The sequence below is a fragment of the Alosa sapidissima genome, chromosome 17 (assembly GCF_018492685.1).
Source record: "Alosa sapidissima isolate fAloSap1 chromosome 17, fAloSap1.pri, whole genome shotgun sequence".
Classification (NCBI taxonomy): Eukaryota; Metazoa; Chordata; class Actinopteri; order Clupeiformes; family Clupeidae; genus Alosa; species Alosa sapidissima.
Genome location: NC_055973.1, coordinates 6,227,052 through 6,236,847, shown reverse-complemented (window position 1 = coordinate 6,236,847; position 9,796 = coordinate 6,227,052). Strand labels below are relative to the sequence as shown.

The following is a 9,796-nucleotide window of genomic DNA, read 5'->3' as shown; positions in this document are numbered from 1 at the left end:
TATTGTATCAGTCATAATTGTTGTATCCTGACACTACCCTCTTCACAATGGTTTCAGTTAGGTTTAATTCTGAGGCATGCTTGTTTATTCTTGGTTGTAGACTGAGATTGGGATAACTAAATGTGTGGGAGTGGATACTTTTTCGCTACTGCCTTTGGACACCTGAATTTTTATTTGTCATTACCTTTGGGTAAAAGCATTTTTTTATGTGTGTGTGTGATTATATATATATATATATAAATTATTATTATTTTTTTTTTTATTATACAGTATATTATAGTATCACAAGATTTATAGATGAAAAGTCAAGTGGAAAGAGTTACCAAGACTGATTAGGAGACTATGGCGAGATCGACCATAATCCACATATGTTCAAGGAATTCATGACAACAGCACAAATAAACCAAGTTCAAAAACTTTATTGACCTATGACCTGATTAGAATGCTTCGGATGATAACCAGCTTTGTACAGAATGTTGTACAGGCTTATTTTTTTCCACATAGAAAACTTTACAGTGCTGTACCATTATACATTTCTTCTTCTATTCACCCAAACCAGGAATGCTTCAGATCCACACACCATCATCAAATGTTTGAAGCGCAGCTAACATTATTCATATGTTCTATACATACAACCCACCCCGAAAACAAACAAACAAAAAAAAAGATTTAAATATATTAAATTTTTTTCTTAATTTGTACACATACAGTGAAACCTACTCCAAACAGGGATACAGACCAGTGAAATCAGATGCAGTTCACACACACCTCATCAGCTCTTTGTTTTTTTTCTGAAGTTCCAGTTTTCAAGAGAATCCCAGATGCGGACTTGCGGACATTTTTCTCTTAATTAAAAAAGTGTCAGTACATATAAAATGGAATAATTTAACTTATCAGTTTATATTGTAGCAATCAATTAGAAATCTCATTGGACAATCGGGGAGAGATGGCATAGTTAAATAAATTATCACAAAAGTAAAAATCTCCAGTGCATTTTGATAAAGAAAACAAGTGCAGCAAAATTCAGAGAAACCAAAACAAAAAATACAGAAATAAAATCTAGTGTTATGAGATTATTTTACAAAGCTGCATGTCTGTACAACTAGTTTCATCCAAGGAGCTATCAATGCTAATGTTAGCCATTAGCAATGTGAAACAAAAATTAGGATCGTCGAGTAACACGCGTTACTCACTTGTTGGAACTAATCAATGATCTTTTGCTTGATGTTTGAAACCTTTTTCATTCAGAATAGCTTTTTAAGATAATGTCGAGACAAAGCAAGAAACACCCCTTTTTTAAATATATCAGCCTTCTGAAGTGTTTCAGAAGTCATGTAATTTGAATAGTTGTCATTATATTCGCCGGTATGATCCTTTAGATGATATATGCTACTGTACAAAGCGTGGCCATTAGTTCAGTGAAGGGGATGTTTTTCCCCGACCCAGATTCTGTGATATTCTCGATGCAAAGACTCCAGGAAAATTCTGATACTTTCTAGAATCTAGAAGGTCTGCTGAAGTACTGCTGAGTGATGAAGAAAGGGGAAGCAGGCAGAGGATGAAGTCCTATCTGGTAGGGGCTCCTTAGCGCCCTCCGGTGGTTGGGGGGGGAGAAAAGACAAGAACCATTTGGACGGGTAAATAGAAGTGGGTTGTGGTTTGGTTTATGATGGGTTGTCTGTGAGGGACTTTCTGGGGGAGAAAGGGGGAGCTCGTCTTAATGCCCATGGAAGGTTCTAGACCTCCTGGGTGGCGTCCTCAGAAGCTCCCTGCTCAGCTGCAGGCAGCTGGGCGATTTGGAACACCATCCCAATTCTCAAGAAGAACTTCCGCAGAACAGCCCTGAGCTCTGGAATCAGGTCAAACTGCATGATCTCACACAGCAGGGGGTAGTACCGACTGGCATGGGCTTTGAACTGTGGAAGACACACACACACACACCACCATGATAACAAAGATCAGTATTCATGTCAATTCCAGTGGAACACAAACATTATTCTTGTGCAGGTGTAATTAATTCTAAACCCCACGTCTGCTGATGTCACGCCTGTTGACCTCTTGCAGTGCGGCGATGAGAAATAAACAGATATTCCCCCTGCTACGCGTGAGCGCCGTACTTCATTAGCAGCCTAATTGAGCTTGATTGGAAGGGGCTGCTGATTACTCATTGATGAGATGCGTCTACTGGGGCTCTTCTGAACTGTCAAAGGAGGCACGAGGGAGAGCGAAAGGAATGGCTGCAAAGCTGGAAAAAAACCCTTTTGCTTCTCTCTGCAGCTCAGAGCCTTTCCTGGAATGATTGTTCTATTTTAACCGTCCTAAACACCAGACATATGGATGTCATTTGGATGTCCATCATGTGTATGTACAGGACATCTAGGTGCTCAAAGCACAATCTCTGGCAGTCAGTCGATTCATAGGGCTGCAGCTACACTGCCGTTCAAAAGTTTGGGGTCACTTAGAAATGTCCATTCCACTCAATTATAGACAGAATACCAGCTGAGATTGCATTGTTTTAATTAGCGCAGCAGTTTTCAGATTACATTATGTGCTTACATAATTGCAAAACGGTTCTCCAATGTTTTCTCAGCTAGCCTTTTAAAATATCAGATTAGTAAACAGAATGTGCCTTTGGAACATTGGATGGATGATTGCTGATGATGGCCAATGTAGATATTGCATTAAAGATCAGCCATTTCTTTCAACAACAGTCATTTACAACATTAATTAATATTTATGAAAACAAGGACATTTCTAAGTGACCCCAAACTTTTGAATGGTAGTGTACATAGGTAACCGTCGTCCTCATCATTAATTGAAAACTGGCCACCCTGGATACCATTTAATCCACTCAGCCCATTAGTGCAGAGGAAAATAAGTGATCCAGTTGAGGGGAATGCTCTACTGATCTTACAAGGATACAAGGATACAAGGAAGTTTATTGTCACATGCATATAGTTACTGGAAGTAAGAAATGCAGTGAAATTATGTCTGGTGTCAGCCTATTTGTGCATTAATGGGGGGGGGGGGGGGGGTAAAAAGTGCAGTAGAAGAGGGGTTTAGTAGATTAAGTGGCAAGGGCTGCATAAAAAAGGTTGGGGAGGATTGGGATTGGGTGGGGGGCACCAACAAGGAGCACCCAAGAGCAACAGGGGCAAGGAAACTTTGATCTTTACTTCAGTTTTAAAGTAGATTCGGCAGGCTCTGCTTTCATGTTTTAATGCTAGACCTAGTAGATTACTAGTAATTACTGGCTGACTTTAAAGCAGCCAGACTACAGCTACAACTAGACTGGCTAATTCTAGCACTGATACCACCTTGACACTGATTGTATAGAAGTAGCACTAACTTGTCCTTATCTACCTTGATTGTTTCTATTGTTGGGAGTGGCTTTGGTTAAAAAGCGTCTGCCAAATGTAATGTAATGTAATGTAATGTAATGTAATGTAGAGCAGGCTTGAGTAAGTTGCTGCTCACCCTGTCGTCGCTGATCTTCAGGACCTTGGTGAGGAAGAGGAGCAGCAGGTTGGTCCAGGCCTCCCGGTGACTCTCCGAGGTCAGGGTGAGGAAGTAGGCCACGGCGTCACTGCACACACTGAGGTGGGAGACAGAGATACAGACAGGGCTAAAGTACAGGGCTAGAGCAGACAGGGCTAGAGGACAGACAGGGCTAGAGGACAGACAGGGCTAGAGCACAGACAGGGCTAGAGTACAGGGCTAGAGCACAGACAGGGCTAGAGCACAGACAAGTTTACACTGTCATGACTGTCAAAGTCGTCAGATCCCAGTCTGTCTTGTCTCCAAACTACTGTTTGTCATGTAAACGCACACAAAAAGTGACCAATACTCTGTGGCCTGATGCACATAGGGATTCTCTTGAAAACTATTCATCTCAAGGGTTTCATCCTGCTAATAATAAATTGTTATATTAAAAAGCATAGTACTGAATCTATTGAACACATAGAATTAATTAAAATGTTGATAAATATTTGATGTGTCCTTAAATTTAGAGTGTAATGCCCAATGACGCATTCATTGAAACATCATCCACTAACAGCCACACGGAGCTGGTCAGATAAGCAGTGCTCTTAAGCACCTGGTCTGACCAGTGACTGTCGTCACTGCTGTTAGTCCAGCTGCCTCTGGCCCTGCGGCCCTGCTCTCTGGCTGTTACATAACCGCCATCTGCCCCGTCTCGCACGCCTCCCTCCCACTCCTACTCCGGGACTTCATCACTTCCCCCAAATCTCCGCTCGTCTGGCCCTGCCCACTCCAACATGAGCCAGCCAGCTAGCCAGTCTCCCACCCCCGCCACCAGCAGCTAGCCAGTCTCCCACCCCCACCACCAGCAGCTAGCCAGTCTCCCACCCCCGCCACCAGCAGCTAGCCAGCACCCGCCACCAGCTCAACAATGCCAGTCTCCTCTTTTCCACCTCTGTGCGCATGTGCACACACGCACACACACACAAACACACCTATCGACCAGACGCCTTGTAGAGTTAAAAAAAAAAAATGCCTTGCAGTCTAGCCACAACAGATTACGATGTCTGGCCTCCTGAGACAGACACCACGGTCACAGAGTCATCTCTCTCTGTCTGTCTGTCTGTCTGTCTGTCTGTCTGTGTGTGTGTGTGTGTGTGTGTGTGTGTGTGTGTGTGTGTGTGTGTGTGTGTGTGTGTGTGTGTGAGAGAGAGATTGAGAGTATAACTGACACACACACACTTCCTTTTTTGCTTTTTCTTTTTTCACACTATCCCTCAATCCCTCACACACACACACACACACTCTCTCTGCTTCCCTTCATCTCTCTTCCTCCACCTCTCCATCCCTCTTCTCTCTTTCTCTAGCGGTCCTCTCCTCCACCTCATCCTCCTTTCCCCCACTCTCTATCCCTCCCCCACCCTTCTCTCTCCCTGTGCCCTGACTTGCTGTGCTGTCAGTCGAAGAGCCTGGTGCTCATCTGTGTCTTTAAGGGGAGAGGGAGGGCTGGAGTCCGAGGCTTTATTGAAGAGCAGCTGAGGACACGCTTCCTGCCAAAGCTCTGCTGCCCTTCACCAGGGCCAGAGACCGGAGGCCATCAGGGCCATATCCATGTGACATTAGGGCCAGACTCAGGCCAGATTAGGGCCATACCCATGCCAAATCAGGGCCAGAGACCAAGGCCAAATTAGGACTAGATCCAGTGCCAGCCAGCCGCTATTTGAAACTCTCTCCCTCTGACACACATCCTCTGAATATGTGTGGGCTTAAAGGCTTGACAGAAAGATAGTATACAGAGAGAGAATGAGAGAAAGGGGGATGGAGGGGAGAGAGAGAAGATTTGGCCTCATCTCAATCTTTTTCAGGCTCATTAGTGAGATGTGCAGAGCCTTCAATGGATATGGATTGCTAACATAGGAGACGAAGAGAGACTACTTCTTGTTTGTGGGTGTGTGGGTGTGTGTGTGTGTGTGTTGGTAGTGGTGGTTTGTGTCTGATTTAGAGGCTTCATCAACTAGTTGACTATTAAAATCACCAGTCAGTGCTTTAGGCAACAGTAAACTAGTCATGGCCAAAATGGCTAAAGACTAAACGGAACATGCAAAATGAGACCTGTTCCCCTAACGACTACTTGACTTGACTTGAAGTCGACAACTACTATGAAAAACGTAACATATTGTACTCAATACTGATTGAGAAACCCCTAGTCTGAGAGAGAGTGTGTGTGTCTGTGTTTCACTATATACTGAGGTGGTGTGTGTGTGTGTGTGTGTGTGTGTGTGTGTGTGTGTGTGTGTGTGTGTGTGTGTGTGTGTGTGTTTCTACATAAACAGCTGCTTTCTGTTTGCCACCCCGTTCATCTGATCGATACACACTCCCGGCTAGAAGAATAAATAAAGCCGTTGAACGTGCCCTCGCCTCTCGTTAGAGTAATTAAAACTTGTTTATGGAGCAGGGCTGTTTGTGTGTGACGAGGCTAGACACACACACACACACAAACACGTTGACATTGCAGGGGAGTATTATGTCTGTGTTTACATTTGAAGAGTGTGACCACATTAAAGGAAATTATTTGTCATAACAGGCATCGTAATGGACAAAGCGTTCCTTTGAGGTCCACACAGAAGACCATCACTAGAACTGCCCCAGTGCAGTCAACCCAAACATCATTACAACTCCAGGCAGATGCACTCTGATTAAAAGCACAGTGGCTCATTAGGGAGTTAAGCTGGGGGAGACAAACAGCCGCGGCTACATGTGGGTGTCATAGCAACATTAACGCTGATTGGAAAGCAGTTGGTCTCAAGATACTCTGTTGTATTTACTGGGCCACAACCTGTGATAGCAGTTGGAGTAGAGTTACATCAGGCAAGATTCGGTCCAGATCAGGGCATATCAGAAGTTATGAGTAACATTCCTACACACACACGTACATGCACGCACGCACGCACACACACACACACACACACACACACACACACACACACACACACACACACACACACACACACACACACACACACACTCACACACACACACACACACACACAGAGCGGTGGGTCTTACTTGAGCAGGCGCTGCTGCACCTCCTCCCAGGCGTCCTGGCGTGAGGGGTCGGTGTACATGCGGAAGAGGATGCGCAGACCACACGCCAGGCTGCTGGTCTCCTGCTTCAGCAGGTTGGGCTTGGACTTCCCCTTGAAACCTGCAGACACACACACACACATCCAACAAATACACACACGCTGCATTACACTGACCAACACACACAGACACTTGAGTCTGCCGCCCTTGTCCCATGACAACATAGCACAGACTCTCTGTCCTCTTGTTCTTAAGAAAGTGGTTTGAAGTATAAAGTGGTTTCTTTGTGTTTCTTGAAGTAACGATCGTTGATGGTTATCACAGTCTGGTGTGCCGGGGGCGCAGTTTCTTGCGTCTCCTTTCAACAAGTGTTGGCCTTTAAAAAGTTATCTGGGGACCCTGTCAGCGCTTGTATGGCAAACACAGACACAGTCAGACCAAGAGTGACATTCTGCCCACCAGAGATTTTCCTCATCTCAACTGATGTGAAGGTTTCTACCCTTTACGTCCCTTTCGCTGTACTTGGATGAGAGGGTGTTATGCAAGTTGTCTGTCAGTTCCTAGTTTGTGTAGTCTCTATGCATTTAGTACCTCCTTCTTGTAGTAAGCGTTCTCTCTGTACACAACTTGCATTATTCGATGAATGCAAGAGTGCAACCAATTTACATATAGTTTATACATATATATTAGAATATATTTACATATAAATTCTCTTGATTATAATTTCTAAACAAACAATTTCACTTTTAAAAAGTTAAAAAGAAAACATGCTTAGCTAATTTAGTTAACAGACATCAAGCCAAACGAAATGCATCAAAAGTTGTTTTATCGTGATCCATGTCCCACATAGGTCTAAGTTCATAGTAACTGTCTTCCAAGGATCACTATTATGATTTTAGGAGCATAGCTACATCGCTGTGGAAAAACAGCTGTGAAATACTAGTTGGTGTGCAGACTTAGTAGCACTTAGTACAGACTTAGACTTAGTAGCGCTGAGCATTGCTATTTGTGTATTTGGAAGTGAGTGACCCACCGGCCTTCCAGAGTGCGGTCCTCTGCTCGTTGTTGGAGTTGAAGGCCTTGGCAAAGCGATGCGACTCCAGCAGGCAGTCGAGCAGCTTGAAGAGCTGTGCGGAGGTCAGGTAGCGGTACATGCCCTGGTCCTGCCTCTCCACGGGCACGTCTGCGTCCAGCGCGTCCCTCTGCAGAGCACCAGAGGACACACAATTTGGATCCATTACATTATCAATTAAAAATGCTAATGCTCTTATCTAGAGCGACTTACAGTGGACTATCTACAGGGGCCAGTTCCCCTGGGGCAATGTGGGGGTTAAGTGTACAGGGGCACAATGTACAGGGGCACAATGGTGGCAGCCCCTGGGATGGAACTCAGAACCTTCTGGAAGGCCAGAAGGGCTGGTGGTGGTGGTGGCCACTAAAGTACCACCACCCACCTCCAAAGTCCAAAGGATCCAAGGGCAAAAGCAATAAAATAATGTACAAATATATTTTTTTCACAATGCTAGTAGAGCGCTCCATTGACTTGAATGGGATTTCCCAACGTTCTATGGTAAATTATTATTATTTAAATAATAAATTATTATTTATAAATTATTATTTAAAAATAAAATAATGTACAAATACTTTGTATCATATATGCATATATGTATACTAGTAACCACTGTTCTGTGAAAATTATGTGCAAGGAGCTACACTACTGGTTGGAAATAATATCAATTCACCTCGAGTACGGTGTTCATTTTAGGACATCCTCAGACTCAGGTGTCAGACTCAGAAAAACATCGGTCATCTTCAGACAAAACAGCCTCAGCGTCAGAAAAACCTCTGTCATCTTAAGACAAAACTGCATCAGCGTCAGAAAAACTTCTGTCATCTTCAGACAAAACTGCCTCAGCGTCAGAAAAACCAGACTCAGGTGTCAGACTCAGAAAAACATCTGTCATTTTCAGACAAAACTCCCTCAGCTTCAGAAAAACTTCTGTCATCTTCAGACAAAACTGCCTCAGCGTAAGAAAAACCTCTGTCATCCTTAGATAAAACTGCTTCAAACCAAACTGCCTCAGAAAAAGTGGAGTCAGGTCTCAGAAAAAACGCTGTCAGAAAAAGTGGAGTCAGGTCTCAGAAAATCAGGTCTCAGAAAAAACGCTGTCAGAAAAAACAGAGTCAGACGAAAAAGTCTCAAATGAAAAGTTATTGTGGGGACAGAAGAAGACGACGGATACAGAACGGTGAGTTTAATATTATGCTTAATACGTTATTCTGTCACTGGCAGGGTAGGAATTTCACGGCGGCCACGACGGCCGTGGTAGCCCCTTGCGTTGGCCGTGAAGCCCCTTTGAAAATCATAGGTTTACAGGCCACGGTGGCCTTGGTGCCCCCTTCTTTCAATGTTCTGCTTTGTGTCCTACTAATAGCGATTTTTATTTAGCCTGCGGCCTGTCAAAATAATCTTAGCATTCACAGCGCAAATTAATTTAGTCTTTTACGCCGTGGAGAAAGTGACATCGCAAGAAAGTGCGTCCAAATTCACCCATTCTTCTCAGTTGAACTACTCGCGAAGTAGCCTTTTCATCACACAGACATCACAAGTGATGTCACATGAAAGAGCTTTTTCTCAGCTTTTAAACGATGTTAGCCGATAATTGCGGTGTTGAACGGTTCGCGAGAAAAGTAAATAATATAATTCAATTTAATCATACATTCTACTGAAGGTTTTGCGTCCATGATCTCCCTACCCATTCATCTCGGTGGAATACTTTACGAACCCTTCTTTTAACACATGACAAACCACATATCAGAATAAACAGCAGACCTTACCGAACATAAAGGTGTAAAGCAGTCCCCTGTACAGTTAGCCGTTCCAGAGTAATCCAGTTTTGAATTTGCAGTAAATTTCGACATGCATTGATGTCTCCAAATTTGGGCTTTAAGTTTTACAATGTGTTTAAATTGTTCCACACGATTTCATAACGGGCCAAATACAAAATAAATGTTACAAATATCGCCTAGATATTGGTAAATCAGAGGACTGCTGACTAAGAGTTTATGAAAGTAGCCTGATCACAAACTGCTAAGCATGCATCTAGGCTATTTGAGTTTCTTAAAGATGAGCTGTGCTTAAATTTAAATTGTTCAATACATGATTTCATAGCAGGCCAAATATAAAATAAATGTTATATATAGCCTAGATATCTGTTTTTATTAGATGATC

At 43.4% G+C, this 9,796-nt stretch overlaps 1 protein-coding gene across 6 annotated transcripts in view; it reads right to left on the bottom strand.

Annotated features, from left to right (window-relative positions):
• Nucleotides 1-403: 403 nt before the first annotated feature.
• Nucleotides 404-9,796, bottom strand: part of arfgef1 (ADP-ribosylation factor guanine nucleotide-exchange factor 1 (brefeldin A-inhibited)) — a 65,844-nt gene continuing 56,451 nt past the window's right edge. For all 6 annotated transcript variants that reach the window (XM_042067395.1, XM_042067397.1, XM_042067399.1 and 3 more), the window contains 4 exons: nt 7,598-7,766; nt 6,547-6,685; nt 3,478-3,595; nt 404-1,916 (listed from right to left, as the gene is read on the bottom strand). In XM_042067395.1, coding sequence (XP_041923329.1) covers nt 1,737-1,916; nt 3,478-3,595; nt 6,547-6,685; nt 7,598-7,766 — 606 coding nt within the window. In that variant the 3' untranslated portion in view covers nt 404-1,736. The remainder of the gene's footprint in view (nt 1,917-3,477; nt 3,596-6,546; nt 6,686-7,597; nt 7,767-9,796) is intronic.